The sequence below is a fragment of the Ciconia boyciana genome, chromosome 4, assembly GCF_034638445.1.
Source record: "Ciconia boyciana chromosome 4, ASM3463844v1, whole genome shotgun sequence".
In the NCBI taxonomy this organism is placed as follows: Eukaryota; Metazoa; Chordata; class Aves; order Ciconiiformes; family Ciconiidae; genus Ciconia; species Ciconia boyciana.
The window spans coordinates 28,801,371-28,824,766 of NC_132937.1; the positions used below are offsets into that span (position 1 = coordinate 28,801,371).

Genomic DNA, 23,396 nt, shown 5'->3' on the forward strand with positions numbered 1-23,396 from the left:
TAAAGAAGAAAAAGTGAAGTAAGCTGAGCAAAGCAATTTTACTGTGTGCAATAGAGACAGAAAAGTGCAGTTTTGAGGATGAGAGGCATTCTTTTTGAATTACCTCTAGTCATTGATATGTTGGTGAAAAATAGGTAGCAATTACCATTGCTTTCAATTTCCTTTTGTGGTACCTTCCTTATATGGTCAGGAAGAAAAGACTTTTGTCAAATGTGTGCGTAATATGTTCTTACGTCTTGACAGTATTTCTGCTGTAAAAATCAGGAAAAGGTATTTTTTTTATATTAAACTTGGAACAAGTCATGGAATTTTTGTTAAGGATCATGGATGTGGCTACTAGTGTTGCAAAGACTGAGAAAGATTATCTCAAAAGTGAGTTAGGATTTGCAAGCTTCAGAAAAAAATTAAAAATAAACCCCCTAAGTTTTGTATAACGAAGCTCAATGTAAATATGTGAGAGAACCAGTCAGAAGCTGGAAGGGAAGGAATACTTAACATAAGAAACTGGGAGCATCATATGGACAATGTACAAGAGGAAGCTAACAGGGTAATTCTCTTTGGGAATGTTTGTCTTTCATAAGAAGGCATGGGTACTTGTTTCTCTCCTCTCCAACCCAATGCCCCAGAGTAAGTGATTACCAGTTGCCTCCAGAGAAAACAAATGTACTTAAAAGATTTCTATTTATCAATTCTGCAGAGCATAGTAAGGCCAAGACTTCTCTGCTGTATGCCATGCCGTGCCTTTCTGGCGGCATTATATTGGTTTTAATTAATTAATAATATCACTGAATATGAGAAGTTTTAGAATGTTCCTCTACAGATAGATACTTAGTCCTGTGAATTTGTTTCCAGAAATATTTTGTGAGAACATTAATAGGCATATATTTGTTGACTTTAAAGGTAGTTAAAAATTAGGGAGAGGTGACTTTAGTAGTATTAAATAAAATGTGATGTAGAACATAATTATTGTTACATAATTATTATATATAAGTTCTAATTTCTAAGTCACCGCAGCAATTATCCCACAACAGGCTCGATCGATGGGCTGGGGCCAATTGTATGAGGTTCAACAAGGCTCAGTGCTGGGTCCTGCACTTGGGTCACAGCAACCCCATGCAACGCTACAGGCTTGGGGAAGAGGGGCTGGAAAGCTGCTTGGTGGAAAAGGACCTGGGAGTGTTGGTGGACAGCCGGCTGAATATGAGCCAGCAGTGTGCCCAGGTGGCCAAGAAAGCCAATGGCATCCTGGCTTGTATCAAAAATAGTGTGGCCGGCAGGACTAGGGAAGTGATCGTGCCCCTGTACTCGGCCCTAGTGAGGCCGCACCTCGACTACTGTGTTCAGTGTTGGGCCCCTCACTACAAGAGAGACATTGAGGGGCTGGAGCGTGTCCAGAGAAGGGCAACGAAGCTCGGGAAGGGTCTAGAGCACAAGTCTGATGAGGAGCAGCTGAGGGACCTGGGGTTGTTCAGCCTGGAGGAAAGGTGGCTGAGGGGAGACCTTCTCGCTCTCTACAACTACCTGAAAGGAGGTTGTAGAGATGTGGGGGTCGGTCTCTTCTCCCAGGTAACAAGTGATAGGACGAGAGGAAATGGCCTCAAGTTGTGCCAGGGGAGGTTCAGACTGGATATTAGGAAATTTTACTTCACTGAAAGGGTTGTGAAGCATTGGAACAGGCTGCCCAGGGCAGTGGTGGAGTCCCCATCCCTGGAGGTATTTAAAAGCCGTTTGGATGAGGTGCTTAGGGACATGGTTTAGTGGTGGTCTTGGCAGTGTTAGGTTAATGGTTGGACTTGATGATCTTAAAGGTCTTTTCCAACCTATACGATTCTGTGATTACTACTGTCCTTCTTAATGAAGTTTAGAGATCTTCTTATGTTGTGTTTTTACTCTTTGCCAGCTCCTTTAGAGACTCTTTATCGGGTCAGCCTGACCTGATGGAGCCTGTAGAAAGCTCCTTTGGGAGCTGCTGGTACCACTTCTATATTTGGAAAGGGGACTGGTAAGAGTGATGCAAAGTGTTCTTCATGTCTGGGTCAGATACACTGTGGCTGTAGAGCTCCCACGCTTGAAACACGGGATCCTCATGCTTATCTCTCCTGAGACCCTTGGTTTCTTTATAGCCAGAAGGTTTTGTGGAGGCCAATGTCCTCTGATGTCCTTAGAGGGAGAGTAAAAATGTTGTTTTCTGACGGGTGTGTTTGAGGCATGGGTATCTTTGAGGCTGTACAGTTCTGTGACCTACCTCTTAAGAAAAAAAATTCTAAATCTTTCTAAGCACATATTCTATATGTGTGTATCAGTCACAAGACCGTACTTTTGATATAGTATTATTGAACAAAAATATGTAGTTGGAAATGTTAGGAAATTCTGTTTACACAACGGTATATGATCATCTGATCCTAAATATTATTACTTTATTTACTTCCAGTAGAAGTTGGGATCTTTAGAGGTGAAGAGACTGAAATGAATTTACTCTTTGAGAACCTAAAACGCAGTCAAAGTAAAGTGATGACTACCTTCTTACATGATGCTTTTGTTGGCAATTGCAACAAATTTCCAATGTACTTTTTATAAAGAAGCACAAATACCATATTCTATCTATCAGTGTTAGAACACATAAAATATTTCTAAATTTCGAAAGGGAGCTAACAGTGATATTAATACAGTATTCTACACTGTTAGTATCACTGTGGAATACACAAATGGAAGACAGCAGGTTTTCTTTGTATCTGGCATATGAATGTTATCTTTTTTGAAAAAGTTGTTTAAACTCTAACCAGAATAATAAGAAATAGAGGTATAGAGAACTCTTGCTTGAATGAAGAGGAAAATAAAGTGAATGATAACAAGTATTTGAGATATTTATGATAGGGATGATTAAATAATTTAGGCTATATTTGAAGGAAGAGTGTAAGTGACATGTAGTTACATTTCCTTTCCAAGACAAGTCTTCATAGGTTTTTTGATTAACAAATGATTTATGTTAAACTGTTGGAGCTGCAGACTGCTCCAGTGGTATCCTTGGAGAGCAATTTTGTTGACTCTTGGAATGTCTGCTGTTTGTTTAAAAGATGCCTTTGGATTTTTATGAATGTGAGACTACCACATGTAATGTTCTACAACTGTTGCAATGGCATCTCTTATTTGCAGGTAGGGACTATACATACTTGATGCTAACACTATCCAGATCACAAAACAATCATACTGAACTTCCTTCCTTTACTCCTGCTTATCTTTTTTTGTATTTTAATACCCAATACAATTCTTTTCATATTATTAGGATCTTGAATAATATTTTGCTAGGTGTCCTGGTTTTGGCTGGGATAGAGTTAATTTTCCTCCTAGTAGCTGGTATAGGGCTGTGTTTTGGATTTTAGGATGAGAATAATGTTGATAACATGCTGATGTTTTGGCTGTTGCTAAGCGGTGTTTACACTGGTCAAGGACTTTTCAGCTTCCCCTGCTCTGCCGGGCGCACAAGAAGCTGGGAGGGGGCACAGCCAGGACAGCTGACCCACACTGCCCAAAGGGCTATTCCATACCATATGGCCTCATGCCCAGTATAGAAACTGGGGGCAGTTGGCCAGGGGCAGCGATCGCTGCTCGGGGACTGGCTGGGTGTCGGTCTGCGGGTGGTGAGTGGTTGTATCACTTTTTTTTTTTTTTTCTTCCTGGGTTTTGTTCCTCTCTCGCTCTCTTGTTGTTTTCCTTTTTATTACAATTTATTATTATTATTATTATTTCCAATTATTAAACTGTTCTTATCTCAACCCACGAGTTTTCTTACTTGTGCTCTTCCGATTCTCTCCCTCATCCCACGGGGGGGGAGGGTGAGTGAGTGGCTGGGTGGTGCTGAATTGCCGACTGGGGCTAAACCACAACACTGAGTTACCTTGTCTACTATTTATAAATGTTTATTCAGCTTGCATCATTGTAACTGAGGATTGATAAACGTTCATAGAACCAAATGTTATGGGAATATTTTACAATTTTTTTCTGATATTCTTTCATAAATCAAAAGACTTACTTTCTCTAAAGGAACTGAAGAATCATAAAGAATCATTCATATGAATTTTTATTAACCATCCCCTTTCATGGTCCAGTCCTGAGGCTTTTGAAATGTGTTTAAAGCTCTTAGTTGTATTCCAGTGAGTGCACCTGTTGCTTTTTAAAACTATTTATCCCTTTATTCTACTAGAAGTATTTTATTTTAACTTTGAAAATTATCAGTGGTTTACATATGTTATTTTTGTAGAAAAACTTTTTGAAATGTCTCAAAGAATACCTACTTAATGGGGAATAAGATAGAAGAAGAAAACTGAAAAAGAAGCCTTTAAGATCTTAAATCTATTTATGTGAGGACCCTAATGTAGTTTAAAGTCAGGTGAGTTAAACATAGCATTTGGTTTTCAACTAAAACATTACTTAGTAAAGCAAATGTTATTTTCATATCACTAGCATCATGTGCAAGAGTAGTGAAAAGGTGATAAATTCTGTAGCCTTTCCTTCTCAATATAAAAAAAATAGTTCAGGCAGGACCTTTATGCAATAGGGATAAGGAGCTTTCTGTTCAGTTTTCTAAAATGGGGCTTAATGCAAATAGCTAATAAATAGCTATCTCATGAAACTCAGGTTCATTATTTAAGGTTGGAGAATTAGATCCTTTTCTGTGTAAATACTTGTGTTGACTTCAGTGGGACTGCAGACATGGACTTCCAGTTTTGTAAGTGGGACTGAGTATGCATAATCAGTAGAACTACCAGCATTGTACATTTGTTTTTACACTATTGATGAAACAAGATACAGACAAAACATAGTTTGCTACTAACAGGAAGAAGGTGATTTGTAACTTCCATTTTTATTTGAGATTTAATTAATTTGCCAGTGTTTAGTAAATAAAAATGTATGGTATTTTGCAGCAAAGTGTGCTCTCAAGGTGCAAATAGGAGCTCGTGGAACTAAGCAATCTTCTGCGTGTCTGTGTGAGAGCAGTGACTGACTCCTAAAATAGCCACCCTGCATTCTGGGCAGCTTGGGAAAGCACTGAGCTCCGCACAGGCTAGCTACGAAGGAACGTGCTGTGGATGGAACGAAGCTACAAAGCTTTGTTCCTACGTAGCTACGATAGCTATGAAGGAACGTTATCAAGCCTTGGAACAGGCTGCCCAGGGAAGTGGTTGAGTCACCATCCCTGGATGTATTTAAAAGACGTGTAGATGTGGCGCTTAGGGACATGGTGTAGTGGTGGACTTGGCAGTGTTAGGTTAACGGTTGGACTCGATGATCTTAAGGGTCTTTTCCAACCTAAATGTTTCTATATATTTATATATATGTAAATTTAATAAAATTACAGGAAGCATTTTGTAGAGAGTGATTTCCATACTGTCCACCTTTTTTTCCCACCTTTTTGGTATAGGAATGTATATGTATCTATTTCTACAATACGTTTTCTCACCATTGACACTTTTATTTTAATATAGGCTTACAGGAACTGAACTTAATTGAAACATTTTCTTTCTTTTTTCTTTTTTAGTCACCGAATCAAATCTTTACAGTATAGCAGCACAGGAGATGTCATTCTCATCGTCTCTGGTAACTCTCAGGCAAAAGTTCTTGACAGAGATGGTTTCCCACTAATGGAATGCATAAAAGGAGACCAATACATTGTGGATATGACAAACACAAAGGTAAAGCAAGAAATGAACTGAATGCCAGAAGACTGACAATATAGCATATTTTTGCTCTTAATGAGAAATCTCATAAAGTTCAATAAGGAAGAGTGCAAAGCCCTGTCTCTGGGATGGGATAGTCCCATATATTCACAGAATCGTATAGGTTGGAAAAGACCTTTAAGATCATCAAGTCCAACCGTTAACCTAACACTGCCAAGTCCACCACTACACCATGTCCCTAAGCACCTCATCCAAACGGCTTTTAAATACCTCCAGGGATGGGGACTCCACCACTTCCCTGGGCAGCCTGTTCCAATGCTTGATAACCCTTTCAGTGAAGTAAAATTTCCTAATACCCAGTCTAAACCTCCCCTGGCGCAACTTGAGGCCGTTTCCTTTTGTCCTATCACTTGTTACCTGGGAGAAGAGACCGACCCCCACCTCGCTACAACCTTATTTCAGGTCGTTGTAGAGAGCAATAAGCACTCCCCTGAGCATCCTTTTCTCCAGGCTAAGCAACCCCAGTTCCCTCAGCCGCTCCTCATAAGACTTGTGCTCTAGACCCTTCACCAGCTTCGTTGCCCTTCTCTGGACACACTCCAGCACCTCGATGTCTTTCTTGTATTGAGGAGCCCAAAACTGAACACAGTAGTCGAGGTGCGGCCTCACCAGTGCCAAGTACAAAGAGACGATAACTTCCCTAGTCCTGCTGGCCACACTATTCCTGATACAAGCCAGGATGCCATTGGCTTTCTTGGCCACCTGGGCACACTGCTGGCTCATATTCAGCCGGCTGTTGACCAACACCCCCAGGTCCTTCTCTGCTGGGCAGCTTTCCAGCCACTCTTCCCCAAGCCTGTAGCGTTGCATGGGGTTGTTGTGGCCCAAGTGCAGGACCTTGCACTTGGCCTTGTTGAACCTCACACAATTGACCTTGGCCCATGGATCCAGCCTGTCCAGATCCCTCTGTAGAGACTTCCTACCCTCCAGCAGATCAACACTCCTGCACAACTTGGTGTTGTCTGCAAACTGACTGAGGGTGCACTCGATCCCCTCATCCAGATCATCACATTTCATCATGCATCATACACAGCAGTTAAATGATACAGAGGTGAATTAGGCAAATAAGAATCAGTTATATGAGAAAATATCTTCAAGCTATGTTTTCTCTGGTAGTTGCATACCCACTAATATAATTGGCTCACTTTTAGAAAATTGAGCAGGAGAACTTCCTAATAACCAGCTTTGGTTCATAGCTGTTTGCACATATTGCGGTTTCTGCAGATAAAAAATTAAATCAGGAGTGATTGAGGCACAGAGAGTCTGAAAGAAAGATTATTGGTGGTTTTAGGGTTTATTTGTTACGAAATATATCTTGCAGGCCAGGAGTTGATGTGAGAATCCAAACACGTGCAGAATGTTTGTATTTGAAATAAGATGAATAAATAATATTTATTCTATCTTTAATCTCTGACCACTCATCTCTCATCAAAGAAAACAACCCAGGTTTAGATTTCATAGGTTTTTTGAAAACACTGCATGGCAGCCCCTGATAATACAATGCCTGAGCTCTCTCTATGCCATTGTTCTTGCTGAAAAGGCATGGAGGAGAAGCTCTGAGGCACACTGACAATAATCTCTCAGCTTGGTGCTTTTAAAACAAGAAGGGCTTACTGTGTAAGCGTTAGTCTTAACATACCATACCTTGTTGTTTCAAGTTCTAAGGAGGTCATCTCAGGTCTTTCATCCATTGGGGTAGATAGGTTAAATTGCATGTGGTTCACATTATAGCTTATGAGTTGAGTTCTTTAAGTGCAGGTTTGTAAACAGGCCTATCACTTGAACAGTAATTATCATTTCAGAGCAAATATCTAAGCTTATGAAAAATGCCAGTGTCTTAGCCAGAACTCCCCCACTGCCTTTATTGTGCAAAATTTTGACAGTGCAATGTGTATCTACCCCTGTGCCTGTCAGTATTAATAGATACTTCTAAGCTCTTGATACCCACAACCAACTGCAAAAATCTATTTATATGCATTTGCTCACTCTTGCCAGCTTGTTCCCTCACCTATGTTCCACACTACTGGAATTGTTCAGTATCATAGTGACTGTGAGGACTTGAGAATGCATGAATAGCCTATGGTGGGTTTTAATATTTTTTTTTTTTGTACGTTTGTGTCAAACTGATGATTGTGTTTAAAAGCAGGATTCTTTTGCTTTCTCTGTTTTCTTCTTTCTGTATTGCACTGAAATTCCAAGGGCAAGTGGTTCACAGGTAGGAACAGGTTGAGATCAATGTCAGGGTTTTCCCATTTTAATAGATTGCCCTATACAGTAGTTTGACTTCTACCTGAAATAATTGGCTTATGAAGGGAGACATCACCTAAATAAAGTGTCCTGGGAGGAGTTTCTCCCTATCTGTAGAGGTTTATCAGGATCTCATGAGAGGAACCTGAAGACAAGAGGGTGCCATCATTCTCTACTCTGTGGTCCGTTTTTGGTATCGCAGACTGAATACTACCTGTTGTAGTCAGATGAAATGAGGATCCAGAGTATCTGAATGTGTGATGAATCTCTAAGGTAAACTTAAAAACAAGCATGTAAAGAAAACTGCCTTCAAGTGATCTGTACACTCTTGCACTTTATCTTTAAACAAAATAATGGCATTGAAAAACTCGAGGCAAAACAATTTGGTTTGTAAGCTTATCTACTGTGCATTTTGTGTGGCTCCCAAGAGGTGAAATGTAAATTATTAAAAGTCCTTGGAAACAGTCAAGACTGGGACAGCAGTAGGTGTTATGTGAGATAGCATTAGTTTCAGAAGTATGCCATATCACTTCATGGATCACATGTCTAAGGCGGATGTCAAACATGAGGTTAATGTGAAGAATTCAGGCCTACAGAACAAATTCCAGAAATGGGAGCTAAATTCTGTCCAAGCCTAGCAAACTATGCAAAATTGGGAATCCTTGTTTTGGCTTCCTTCTTAGTTGTCTGGAAAACACCCATGGCAGGGCATTTGAACAAATCTGAGCAAAAATTCTTGGACTGTATTTGATTCAGTTGTTTTATGGGTTTTATGTTCCTTCCCACCACGTCAACTTTTCCTGTGGAAAGCCAGTAAGTGTTTAAAAGCTCTCTGCTTCTGTCACGCTCATTTTTGGCTTATTTTATACTTTTGATTCTGTTTTGATAGAATAGCAAGTTGGACCTATGTTTAAGCACTTGCTTGTTACAGGGGAAGTACTGCTGGAGGGTTTTTTTAGCTTGCTTATTTATGGAAACAGTAGATACGGAATCGTGCATTCCCTGGTAACTTCACCAATCAGTAAACCAGGAGTATATGAAATACCACAGGTCTGTTTCCTCAACAATTGCAAGATTTCACTTGTAACATGAACATTATACACAGAGGTGTTTTTTTTTCTAATGTGGGTTTTTTGTTTGTTTTTACTTTGTTCTGTAAATGAGCTTGTAAGGGACTCTAGGGTACCTCAAAGTATGGCATATTAATAATAGGAATTTATAATAGCTTCTTGCTTGGTAGAATCTGAGCAGCTCAAATGTATGAATGAACCTACCATATTTATTTAATGTATCGTTGTAGCACACCTGCAAGATGAGACTCTCTATCCCATTTAAGACATGATACTTAGAAACACAAGTGATGTCTTAATGAAGATCTCACAGCAGATCTGTAGTAGATATGTGGTCTGAAATCTGGAGTTCCTTGTATCTATGGTCTATGCTTTTCTTTCCTGACTCAAAAGAAAGTAATTGTAGAGCATCATCCGAACATCCAAAATTGTCATCTCTGTACACTATACGAGTGTGAATGAGTAAAAAATACATTGTTAATTGTCTATAATGACAAAGTCGAAGATGCATGTTGCTATTAATCCATCTCAGCTAGATTAACAAGGTTATTATGTACACAATTAATAATGACTTAATTTGAATCATATAATCCAAACTTAAATTTTAGATTGTAAAAGTAAGAAGACTCTTCTGGTAACTCAAGTAATCTTTGTATAGTATGGAGTATCTGCAGCAGCTACTTGTGGAGCAGAACAAAGAACCTGTTGAATAATTTGAGGGAAGATTTCATAGGATGTATCTAGTACTCTACATTTTCTAACAGTTATGGAGTAAGAAAAATATGTGAGGTCTTAACATAATGTCAGTAAAAGTCTGTGAAATGAGGTATTTCAGTAAGGTATGATGTTCTTGAATTTTTGCCTTCTTTCTCCATGCACACAGCTAAAATTTTGTGTATTATCTAGACAATGGATCTTTATCTTAGTTTGGGTTAAAAAGTGAGTGTTGCTTCTGTATGCTTTTATACCTCAGGCTTCTTGAGGAATGACTATACTAGTGTTGGGTTTCACATGTGGGCATCATTCCACTGAAGAATGTGTTGGGGTCTTTAGTCTGTTCCTGTATAATTTACAACTGAGCAATACTGAATAATAGTTGTTTTATTGCTGTGTGGAAATCAATGGCGCTCTATTTAGTTGTATGTCTTGTCAGGTTTAATTGCAGTCATTGGGAATTTTCAGACTACATTACGTGTATAGAAATCAGTATTTTTTTATACGGTATGCTGGAGGGCTTTCACCATTTATAGATACTATAGTAAGGCATATCATATAAATGCATAGAAGATAAGCATGTTTTATAATTCTTGGGTACATCTTTTAAAAATGATTTGGTTTATGATTAAAACCAAGATATTCACATTGGCTGTGACTTTTAACCTAGTGTTTAGTATTTGCACTGAACATACTGCAAATAATTTTCAAGGTCGATGGGTATTACAGCGGTTTTAACAATATGAGATACACCAACTGGCTGTAATGCACTACCTTCTGACATAAGCTTTAGTTAAAGGAATATACTTGAGTGAAGTGTGGAGAAAGGTGTGTTTCTTCCAAGCATGGACCTCACATGTGTACAATATAAATGTATCTTTTCCTATTTCTAGATGCATAGTTAAAGTCACTTAGCCATTTATTCTCATGTCACATTGCATAAAATTGTGCTGCTGTAACACAGCTTAAATGTTAATGTTTTGAAGGTAATTTATGGGTGGCATGGGAGAATTAGTAATCGAAACAGTAATAGAATTGGAACCAGCTGTGGGAGCTAGATAGGAAATTGTCCTTCCTTCCTGCAGTAACTTAGACGTGCTGTAATTATGAGCCCCGTACCTTCACCCTGTGGTTGTAGATCATCTTTGCATGACTAGCTGATGACACCCCCCCCCCCCCCATTTTAATTCCTTATCATAATTTATTAGTAAGTTTGTAGACAACTGGAATATTTATCACTAAGTGGGATGGTATGGATAAATTTGTGTGTCTCTTAAGATCCTGGAGTAAACATTTGAGTGAACACCTTTTTACAATCACAGTTGGAGAATTGTTGAAAAGTATAGTCTGTGGACAACTCTCTGTCTGGAGATGTGATTGTTTAGTTTTGCTGACTGTATTGTGTTTGCTAGGAATAACAGAATCCCTGAGGAATTTGAAGATCTTGACCAACATTGCTGAATAAAACTTTGTAGCAGATTCCTTATGATAGATATTATTTATTCAAATTTTTCAGATGAGGAAACTAGGGTATGCAGGAATGAAATAAATTGCACAAAGTCAAAGGTCAAGGATTGCTCTGCAGCTAAATGGTGTATTGTTTTAATTTTGGTCGTTAAAATGTGTATAGTTTAAAAGAGATGGCTCACTAATGCAGTTGTTATTATACTGGTATAGAGGTTCTTATTCGTATTGCCTTGATGTTTATGAAATTCTATGCCAACATGATCACCAGAAGTCTTAATGTGAACATCAGGCTCTTGTTTGACAAGAGGAAAAATATATTTTCTATTCTATTCTGTTTTTTTTCCATTGTAATAATCTCCACGTGTGTTTTAGACATAAGTGCTGTATATTGAACATCTATTGGTTGTGTTGGCTTTTTAAGTTTTGACGAGTCCAAAATTAAAGTTTAGAGGGTAGTGCTGCTGATGGACTTAACTCCACTGCTTATGAAACTTGCAAAAGAAACTAGTACTTATTCTACTGCACTTCCATAGAAGTGCACATAACTAAAATTACCTTTTGCTGCATGAATTCCAAAGGCTTAATAATATCACCGACTTTTAAAATATTTGGAGGGGAGGCTTTTTTTTTTTGCAAAAAATGTTAAACTTTGTAGATGTATGGTTTGAATCCTGAAATACTTCATAAATAATTTAAGACAGAAGGTAAATCTGAAGAACAGTAAAGCTATTTTAATGACTGAAAAACACCTAAAAGTGTTCTAATTATTAAAAGGCAGACTACTGCTTCTGGAACTCTTAGCGTAACCTTGGTTTTCATAGTTTCTCTTGGTGAGTCAAGTGAAAGAACTTCACACATTTTTTTTCCTAAATTTTGCCAAAAGATGATATGATAAAGTGTCTGTACAGTTTAGATAAAGGATTTTGTAGAGCGAGTTTAATGTAAATAATTAAGTGAACTGGCTAGCAAGCTGAAAAATGTTATGCATTAACGAAAGTTAGGTTCAGTCTGGTCCTGCTTCTCATGTTGTGTTCTTAGATTCTTTCATGTGTCTCTTCTAGGGCATATTCCCTGCAGTAGAAATCCCATGTGGAATCTATGTGCTACAGAAATTCTTATCAAACTGGATGTGAAATATGTGAATGCCTGTTTGCGCAAAGTGAGGCCTGTTTGCATCTGAATGTGTGCATTTGGCACTGAAACTCAGAAGAGTTGAAAGTTCACAATTATTTGTCCTTTCTGATTTCATAATTAAGCTATTCTTTGGTTACCTGCCAGCCTGACCAGAGCTTTCAGAGCTGAGCAAAGATGTTGTGTGTTTTGTTTCTCCTTGTTGTCAGCTGATCTATGGTTATGTGTGCTATTTTGCTCTACTGTTTCAGAGTAAATAAAACTATTCCTTTAGGTCAAAATTAAATATTCTATTCGGCTCTAAAGAAATCTTAATAAAGGTTACATTTGACTGAAAATGCTAGTGGTATTTTTCATTCTCAACATGGTAGGTAGTAGTAATTTTGTGTATCTTATTGCTGTAGTAAAACTGTGTATTGACTGAACATGGGTGTTTTGGTGGTATGTGGCAGTTGTGCATACTGTTTTAGCAAATGTGAAGTATTTATCTTTATACACATTTGAAACTGAGATGATAAAGCTGAAATAAGCAGGTGGTTATGTGAGCAGAATGTAACATATCTGAAATATCACCAGAACACTCAGCTTAAGTAAATCACTCTCCCAGAAACTGCAAAGGAAACTTGAATGACCATAGGCAATTTTATATTTAAATCAGTTTTATCTGTGATTACAACTTGCTTTAGAAAAGGCTCAAGAGAATTTCTCTGGTATACATTTTGAGAACAATTCCCAGGTCATAAATAGTAATATAAACGATGACTTCATAAATCAAGTGCTTGTTATAAATTTTGAAATTATCTGAATGAGTTTTTAGAATCTAGGTGAAAAATAGTTTTAGATAGATTTCAGGAGGTTGCTATCTCCCAGGAGACAGATCAGGCAGGCGTTTTGCTGTGTTTAGAAGTATGATGTTTATATCTAAAAAAGGTATTTGCAAACCATGCTGAGACTCTAATTGCAATACCTTTTGTAAATTAAGTCATTGGAGTCTTTTCAGAAGGGGACATGCCAGTAAGTGGCATAAAAGGGAAGAGGAGATTTAATTCATGTTACCTGTTGTGTTTGGGAACAGTATCTGAATTACCGTTTGACCCGTCATCTAATAAAATATGTTGTATCTGACCTATAATAACATTACGAATGTGTAGCTTTAGGCAGTCATATGTTGGAATGAAGATTTAATCTTCTAATCTTTTTTTAATCTTTCTAATCTTTTCCCTTGCTGGTTAAACCTGACAAAACACTCCAGATCATAAGAAAAAATTCCATGAGGCTGAGAATTAGATAATGTTGAGAGAAGCTAGCCACAGTACCGTTTCCATAATGAATAAATAAATTTACTTCCTGTAGGTATTCAAAAGGAAGTTCATCTGCTTGAGCACCTCCTTAATTTTTGAATGCACCCCAGAGTAATGCATCCTAACTCACTAAAGAAAAGAATAATCTCTCCTTAGTCTTCCTGTACTTAAATTTCAAGACATGACTTCTGTGCTGTTTTTAGTGTTACCCGAATTAAAGGATGACTGGGGGAGATAGCATTCTGTAGGGCCCTTCTAATATTTCTGTTAGTTTTGAAGGTTTTCTGCATTTGTCATGGAGTTACGAGTTATCTACTTTTTTCCAAGAGTAACAGATATTGTGGGTGTTTCATGGGAATATCAGCCAAGATGATTCATACCAGTGTTTGCATGTATCCTCCTGTTTTCCATAATATTTTCCTTTTTCAGGCCAAAATTTTAGGTACCAAACACATACATAGGCCCTGATTCATCCAACCTAATCAAGGTGCACCTATGTTAGGAATTTAGTTGCCTTGCACTCCCCAAATAGTTCATGACATGGAGAGGTCTTCAGATTATTCAGTTTTTTGATACACAGATTCTTTTTCTGGAGTTATCTGTCCCTTTTTGAAGACTGTATAGGAAGTCTAAAGTAACTGTTTTCCATATTTAGATGCATTACATTCAGAAACTCAGATTATATGAATCTGGGCCAAACTGAGTTTAATAACATGCAAGTTTGCATCAGAATACATCTGTCAACTCTAACACCTAAAAGAGAGGAAATTGAAAGTTGTTGAAATGTCCTCTCAAATCTGGATGCTTCCTTATGCATGCAAGTTTGTGGATAACGCATTACTATAAACCCGAAAACGTTTCTATTTTTCTGTTGCTGTAAAACATCTTATTCATCTCTCACATTGTGGGTTTTTTTCATACTCCCATCTTTCTCTTGAGTGTATGCTTATACAACCTTAGTGTATATCTTAGGCATTTATTTTCAGTTTAAGTTATGGAGGAAAATAATGAAAAATTGTGACCCAGAAAAACTGCCTGTTTTACAAGTAATATGGTTTTAATCAGTGCATGAGGAGTAACTTGTGGAACAAAGCATGAACATCAGTGTGCGTTTGTTTGCAAAATGAGTTTTAAAAAGAACAGAAAAAATCAATTTAAACTCCTATTACTGTCTTCAGCTTTCACTGCTGTCATGGAAAATTCAGCTGGGTGCCTAACGGCTTAAAACATAATTCTAGTCTGAAAAGAGGAATGAGGCATGTTTTCTTCCAGATCTGTGAAATACTCCTCCCACATCCCCTTTTATTTTTCTTCTAATAGTGTTTCAGACTCAATATTGAAGGACGGAACAAGATTCTGTTCTCTCTGTTCATCATCATTAGAATAGTCTCTTGAATTTCATTCATTTACACATATGTAGTATCTATACCAGTTGGATGTGAGATAGAGCAAACTGCATGTTTGTGGCTCTGAACTTAACCGCAAGACAGGGAGGTTGTGCAAGTGTCCCCCTGTGAAGTTTGATGGACTTCTCTAACTTCTTTCCCCTGAAAAGAGAAGCATTTGGGTTGTATTTTAGGTGATGTTTGAGAGAGAATACTTGGACCTGTAAACCAGACACATTTGATACAGAAATTAGCAAGCAACAACAAGCATGAGTTGCTTCTTTGTTGTAACTTCTAAAATAAAATTTGTTTAAAGCCTTCTGCTGTTGGGATTAGCATATCGTTGTGCCTGGATACCATGACAATTGGACCAGATTTCTGTGATGCTGTTATAACAGTTTATCTGCACAATTCAACAGTTTTCTGTGGTGTTTTATCTGTCTAGACTGAGGAGCTTGTGGTGGTGTACCTCTCAGCTTTGGGAGTTACCGTGTCAGAAATCCCATCCTTTCTGTTGTGATTGTTGATGAGTTGTCTGCCCATTTGTTTTAGTCTTAAAATTGCTTAAGAGTATTTTCTTTCAAGATTTTACATAATTTACAGCACGAACACTTTTATTAGGAGACATTACATTTCTCTTTTTAACTACTCCTGTCACTCTTGATTACTCTTTTTTTTTAATCACACCTATTACTTTGAACTCTTTGCTGGAGAAGAATGGAAAATATAGAAAATTATTATTGCCTGGTCACAAGAAAGAAGATTTCAGCACTGTCAGTCTATATGCTGGAGTCTAAAATAAAAGCCTTTCAAAGGCTCTCAAACTTTCCTGCTCCCCCCACCTCGTCCTCCAGCAGTGTGGCATTTGCTTTTCTATGCGACACAGTCATTTTGGAGGGGAAGAGAGGAGGTTTTAACAAAACTTAAAAGAAAACATGAACATGACATATTTAAACAAAATGCTTGAAAATAGAAAGTTCTTTCTTCTTAATTGCCAGAAGGCTTGGGATTTGGATGATTAAACCATGGTTTTCTGCAGGGAGTCCTTCAGTTGGGAGTTTGAATTGCTGCTGCTACTTAAGTTGGTGAAGGTACTTCCATCACCATTTGATGCTAGAGTTTTTTTGTCCCCCTCCTGCTTCCACCAGCTATTCCTGCTGTCCATTAGGAACCCAGTTATTCCATGTGTCTTCTAGTGAGGCAGCAATCATCTGTGTCAGACCACCTCTGTTAAATTTGTTCTATGAAACCCACAGTTTCATCAGAAATTGAGAAGTCTCTGTAAAGGGTATCTCCTGCCTCCTTTTCTTCACTCCTGCCCATGAACAGACAGCATCTTCCATGTGGGGTGTACCAAAGCAGAGACTCAAAAGAGCAGGGTGTGAGTGTTTATACATTTCTGCTGGATGAAATCCAGCAGAAGGGACTTTTCTAGCATAGTGCTTAAGGTATTTAAACTAAGTAGTAGCCAATCCGACTTTAACCTCTTACCCTGCTCAAAGCAGGGGAAGTGCTCACATTTAGTTTAACCAGTTGTAGTTTTGCATGCTTTTCTCCATGCTGTACCATAGCTCTGCTTCCACAAATAGGAAGTCTCTTCAAGTCTCCAGCAAGTCAGCGTTTTGGGAGAGCTCTGAGAACACAGGTACTATCCAGAAAAGGAAAGTCGTATTTGCTTCCAGGGTAACATCTGATCTTGAAATCCTCAAGGAAGGCAAGATCCTCTATACTGCAATCTAAGGACAGTTCCAAACACAGAGAAAAAAATTGTATTCTTTCTTCTGTTAAATAGTAGTCTTGTGGATGCCCAGAAAAGTTCCCATTTAAGGGCCCAGTGTGTGAAAGGTTTCCTATAGCTTGCAAGTCTCTCTCATGCAGGACAGTTTCCATATAGTTGTCCTGGTTTCAGCTGAGATAGAGTTAATTTTCTTTATAGTGGCTGGTATAGGGCTATGTTTTGGATTTGTGCTGAAAACAGCGTTGATAATACAGAGATGTTTTAGTTGTTGCTGCACTGGTCAAGGACTTTTCAGCTTCCCATGCTCTGCCAGGTGCAGAAGAAGCTGGGAGGGGGCACAGCCAGGACAGCTAATCCAAACTGACCAAAGGGCTATTCCATACCATATGGGGTCATGCTCAGTATATAAAGCTGGGGAAGAAGAAGGAAGGGGGGGACATTTGGAGTGATGGCGTTTGTCTTCCCAAGTCACCATTATGCGTGATGGAGCCCTGCTGTCCTGGAGATGGCTGAACCCCTGCCTGCCCATGGGAAGGGGTGAAGGAATTCCTTGCTTTGCTTTGCTTGTGTGCACGGCTTTTGCTTTCCCTATTAAACTGTCTTTATCTCAACCCTCGAGTTTTCTCACTTTTGCTCTTCCGATTCTCTCCCCCATCCTATTGTGGGGGGAGTGAGCGAGCGGCTGCGTGGTGCTTAGTTGCTGGCTGGGGTTAAACCACAACAATAGTGAAATACAGACCTCTGCAAACACAGCAATAGAGGTACTTTTAGGCATAAATGCATCATTCTGCCCCTCTCTGGTTTGGCCATAAAAAGGTAAGTCATTTGAGGACCTATATTCTAACTTTGAGGGTTTTGGGGGGAGGGAGAGTTTGGATTCTAGTGGATTAATTTATTTATTTTTCACCAAGTTCAGTTCACAGTTACTGCGTATGTGAGATCAGCAGAGTGTCTCCCGGACCTGGCCCTTGTGTCATTGTGGAATTTACATTTTGTTTTTCATAGTCTTTGCTTTTATCCATTTAAGCCTGTAAACATAATCTAATTTCAGGCTTCTAAAATGACTTTTGGATGTTCAATCTATTAGCAAGGCTAACAGATGGTTACGGTTGAGGTATTTTTTTTATTGTAAATTCATCTCTCTGATACTGTTTAGTGGTTTTTTTGTTGTTTGTTGTTTTTTTTTTAATTTCTGTAGGACCTGACTTTCTCCCCAAGCTAAACATTTAGTTTATCATATAGATACCATCCCATTCTTTTCCCAGCTCCCGTATCCCTCTGTCTTCTGCCAAATCCCAACTATTATTATTGCCCATATTCACAATCCCAAGGATATTGAAGGATGTCTTGTAGGATGTAGAAATCTAGAATTTAACTAATTTTTCCTTTTTGTGTCCATTTTCTCAGTTGTTTGATTTGACCTGTGTCATTGGATTATTTGGGTGTTTTTGTCTTTGATTTTTCTCAAGAGATCTTGGAGACTGACCTAGTTTCAGCCTGTGGTTTCTAGTGGCATATTTTCTGAGTATTGCTTGAGGATAAGGAAGCTCCCAAAAGGAACAAGAAAAAAACCCCACAGTATTTAGGGACAGTGGCAAAGTGAATAGAAGAGTGTTGTCAGGCACAGGAACTTAACAGTCAACTAGGGCTGGAATTCCCTGAAAAAAATGTAACTGCAAATTGCAGATGTGATTCCTGATTTGCAGTGTCCCTTTGCAGAAATTATTTAAAAGGTAAGACTTTTAATTTTTGAGAAAAACTGTGAACTCCTAGAATATACTATTTCACAGATTTAATATATATTAATCTTGTGAAAAGCAGGAAATTGAGAATTTTTGTAAAAATATAAGGAGATATGTTAACACCAAAACTGTTTTCCTTTATTTCTGCTTAAAGAGAAAGATAAATTTAACATGTTGTCTTTGTTCTGATATGTTGTTTTTTGTTGTTTTTTTAAAAAAATCCTGTTATCATCTCATCTAGTTTTAATTATAATACAAATTTTCTGGAACACTGTTATTGAAATATTAAAATCAATTTGTATAAACTGGCAGTTGAAATCCAAGCAGCAATTGGAAGACCTGGAAGTGCAGGTACACTTTAGGCAAACTCTACCTTTTTGATTAGTCAGCCTTACGGTAATATTCCAATATACGTGGGATCCTGTTGTTCAAATCAGCATAAAATGTATTAACTATATTTTCCTTTGAGAGTGTGAAAAAGGATTCTATGGCAGTCCTTATTCTTTGGAATGTAATAACTGGAAAAGTGGTAGTTGTATCTGATTTTTGTGTGCGCATATAGGCATTTGTTGTAGCAGGTTAGAAACATTTTATAGCATTCTCAGTCATTTAGGAAGTTCATAGTTACTAAAATAGAATAAGCCACCTTGTTTTTTTGTAAATATTTGGCTGATTTGAAGATCCTATGCCAAGATATGTTCCTGGACATTATCTTAATTTTTTTGTTTTGAATAGTCTAAACAGTTACTTTATCTGTCAAGCATCCCTTGGACACTGCAGAATGTAGCACTGCTAGCACTCACCAAATGTTTGACTTTCAGGCTCAGGCTGTTTGATTTATTAGGTGGCAGAATGTATTCCTATCTGTTGTTCTCTCTTAAAGATAAGTAGCCAGAATGGTGTTCAACATGAGTGCACTGTAAAGCAAAAATATTTTTATGTGAGTGGTTCACTCATTAAAAGAGGGATTTGATTATTGTTACCTGGAGGAGCTAGCAACTAAAATTAAATAAGCTTGTTCTAGCACATTTTGTTTATTAATAATATTTTTGTTCGAATTATTGAAAGAACTCTTAAAGTAGTTAAGATACCCTCTCAAAATTAAACTCAGTGCTAATGCAATGTAGACATACAATACCTACCTTTGTGGTAAGGTATATGAAATGAGCAACCTTATAATATTCCAATAAGTTGATTGGAATATAAAATAAGCAATCTTGCAGTGATTAAGATGAGAGTGACTAAAATGCTGTTTTTCCTTCCAGCAACAGATGGTTTCTGTGAAAGCCTTTGATTCACAGTAGTAGTCCATCTTTTGTTGAGGGTGATGGCAGTACGAATCTTGGAAGCTGTTTGTTTCCTTTTCACACTTCTGTTTTTATGAAATGTGCTTAGATGGCAAGTACAGGCAGTGGCTGTTGAGCAGCTTTTTGCATCCCGAAACCAGCAAATACCAATTTCTAGTGCAGGGAATGATCAGGCATGGAAAATTTCATTTGTATTATAATTATACCTTTCTCTGGGTGCTTTATAGTGTCAAATTGAACAATAAACTCATTTTCATAATCAAAAATTTGCTTGGGAATTTTGAGTTACACCTGTTTCTCAACTTGTAAACCACTGAGGCTGTGGAAGTGGCTCTTAATGCCATGTGGGCTATATACCTTTCACAAGGTCATGTGTAGCTATTTATAAACCTTTACTGTTACCTTTTCAGACTTAGCATGGACCACAGTCCCATGAATTTTTTTTTTTCCCCTCAGGTGCATATATGATTTCCATGCTAATACTCTAGTTCCCCTTCACACACCTGTGACTATTGAAGATGTGCATATACTGTGAATGTGAAAACAGAGGGCATGAGCCTTCTGCTGGCTTATCTCTGTATATATGTGTTCTGATGGCTTATCTCTGTATATATAAGTGTGAAAAGGGAAAGAAATTACACGGTTGTTTTGGCAATCAGAGCTGTTGTTTGTGACAAGAAGTAAAGTTAGAAGAAGGGTAGGTTTGGCTAAATCAAAGATAATGAAAGTTTCAGTTTTATCAGAGAAATAAAGCTGATAGAACTGGAGGAGAAAACAAGAGTATAAAGGAAATCAGCCTGGTGCTTGTAGAGACTTTCTGTGGCAAGAGTGAAAAAAGGGAAGGAATTGGCAGAGATGGATAAGGAAAGAGATATAACATATAAAGTGTGCTTAAAATTATTTTAAAATCAGACTTCAGCAACAGAAAATTACAACAAAGCTATTGGGCATCGAAGTGATAGATTGTGTCTGTTTTAGGAAACTTAAGTGGTACCAGACAAATGAGCATTTTGAGAATAATGATTCAAATGACCTTTGTAGAACCTTGCAATTACTGCAGTACATTCAGTATGTTTCTTTCTGTTTAAATTAACTATTTTCATATTTGTATTACAGATGTTAGTGGGATGTGTTAGATGTTTTAAATTATAATTGCCTTCAATCTGTATGTTGCTATTAAATGAAATTCCCTGAATTACATTGACTATGTTATGTCTGCCATTGAAGTGGCAGTTGTGAAGACCCTTGAGAGCTGGGGATAATGGCACAAGTGGAAGTGAGAAGCCAGTCCATGACCTTATGAAACCACATAGATAACTTAGCTCCTGTAATGAATTCCTAGATTTTTTTCATTGATTTTGTTAACTTCATAGAGTCCTTTTATTTGAAAAGACATTGTGTAATAATGATGAATTGACTAAATCACAATTCAAGATCATTAGATATTGGTGATTAAGAACCAAAGAGAATTTTAGTGTTTTCTAAAGAGGAAAAAGAGGAAATATTTTCCTGTTCTTTATTAAGGTAGTCTCATTTTTTTAAAATTATTTCTCATATTTTAGGGTTATATCCATGAAAATAAATATCTGGAATCAGTCTCTCGTTTCTGATCCACCCCACCCCCCCCCTTCCCCTCCTTAGGTTATGGTTGGTGTGAGGGAAACCTTTCTTACTTTTATTTATATTGCAGTATAGGGTTTTTTGTTTGGTTGGGATTTTTTTTTTGTCATAGCACTATTTTCACAGAGGTGGATTTTCTTTTTTCTTTTTTTTTTCCCAGAACCCTGTCAAGAAAATTCCAGATTCTCATGAAATTACAGTCCAACATGGGACAAAAGCAGTAAGTGATAACACATTTTCAACACTTCTTGGTTTTGGTGGGTTTTTTTGTTTGTTTGTTTTTTGTTTGTGTGTCTTGTTTTTGGTTTTCAAAGTATTCATTAAAAGATCAAGAAACTAATTCTTTTTCTTAATTTGTTATTTTAGTCTAGCTCTTTTCTTATTGCAATGAAAGTGTGTTTTAGGACTGCCTCTTCGCTTTCTTGTAATAACCCAAACCTAACTCCATTTGACTCAAATGTAATCTCATTTTCATCTTCCTTTTTGTCAAATACACTCTCTGCAGTTGTTAGAGTTTCTTTTCTAGGCTAGGCCTTCCTAATCCAGACATAGGTCTAATCTAGACCTTTCTTTGACTGGTCATGGTTTTCAAAGAGGATGTTATTGCTGAAGTTTCCAGTGACCTCTTTGTAGCTGAATACAGGTCTCCTTCATTCACCTTGAATCTTTAAGTGCCTTTTATACACCATTCTCAATTTCTTGAAACCTTGTTCTTCCTTGTCTTTGACTACATCTTTTCTAGGTTTCACCTCAAATATATTTCTCCTTCACTTTATTTTTAAAAACCCGCTCTCTGACTTGGAACTATTATTTCTTTGTTCCCAATGTTTTATCTCTGGGTAATCTCATCTTCCAAAATGAATTCAACTGTTTTTATGTGCTGATTGATCGAAGATCTACTTCTGTAGAATAAAACTTATTTTCTGGCCATGAATAGCCCTGAATCTATTCCCAAGTCCTTTCCCCATATTCTTCTTTGGTTGTTAAAGATGATGCTGCTATTTATCCTCTTCAGTTTCGGCCATGACTTAGGATTCAGTGAGAAAATAATACTAGTATTCCTTTTATTGTTATTATATTCCTGTGAAAGCACTGTCAGCTAGTTAATAAAATTCTCACTGATGGCATTCCTGAGAATTTCTTGGAAGAGGGGGAAAAAAAGAAAGGAAAGAAAAATAAAACTAAAAATTCTTTGAGAAAAATGCTTTTTAAACAATCTAAAGAAATGTATAGTTTTCCGTTATTGGGTTTTTAAGAAAACTTGTTGATTCATTTTCTGTTTATTTTATGTAATTAATAATACATTTAATAACAACATTCAACAATATTATACTTATTTTAAATAATAAAGTTTATTTATTAACATCTATAGCAAATTAAAACATTAAACATCAATAATTTATGAGTTTAAGATTTGAATATTTAATATTGCAATTCTTAATATTTATCACACATTTTTAAGGAATATTCTGGAGGCTTAAACTTAGCAGTAAAGATCATTAATTTTTTTTTTTAAAGCTTTCAGAAATAGTTATTTGCTGAAGTGTCTATTCATTAATCTGGCATCAAACTTTTGTGGTCTTTCTTGGAGTGTGGAGAGGTGATAAGGCTTACCCATTTGTTTTATTATAGTGCTAGGCATATAGATGTAGAGGGAGGAGAGAAAAGAAGTAACAAGTGTGTTATAAATAAAATTAAAAGAGAATATTTTTTTTTTATTTTCAAGACATGTAAAAGATTCATTGTATTACACTAAACAAAAGTAGAGTGGATTTTTATGCACACAGTGCATGTAACTTCTTTGCATACTAATTTCTATGCATAGTGTTTCTATGCATAGATTTGGATGCTAGTGTACTAGTGCAAACCAGTTTCCCATTTTACATGTGAGAGTAATTGCTTCTGCAGTATATTTCTTGAATATATTTCCTGACAAACT

The 23,396-nt window shown here is 37.2% G+C and overlaps 1 protein-coding gene across 1 annotated transcript in view; it reads left to right on the forward strand.

Moving 5' to 3' along the window:
- Nucleotides 1-23,396, forward strand: part of WDR70 (WD repeat domain 70) — a 161,688-nt gene that overhangs the window by 19,040 nt on the left and 119,252 nt on the right. The window contains 1 exon segment of the mRNA XM_072860900.1: nucleotides 21,618-21,677. Within this exon segment, the coding sequence (XP_072717001.1) occupies nucleotides 21,618-21,677 (60 nt within the window).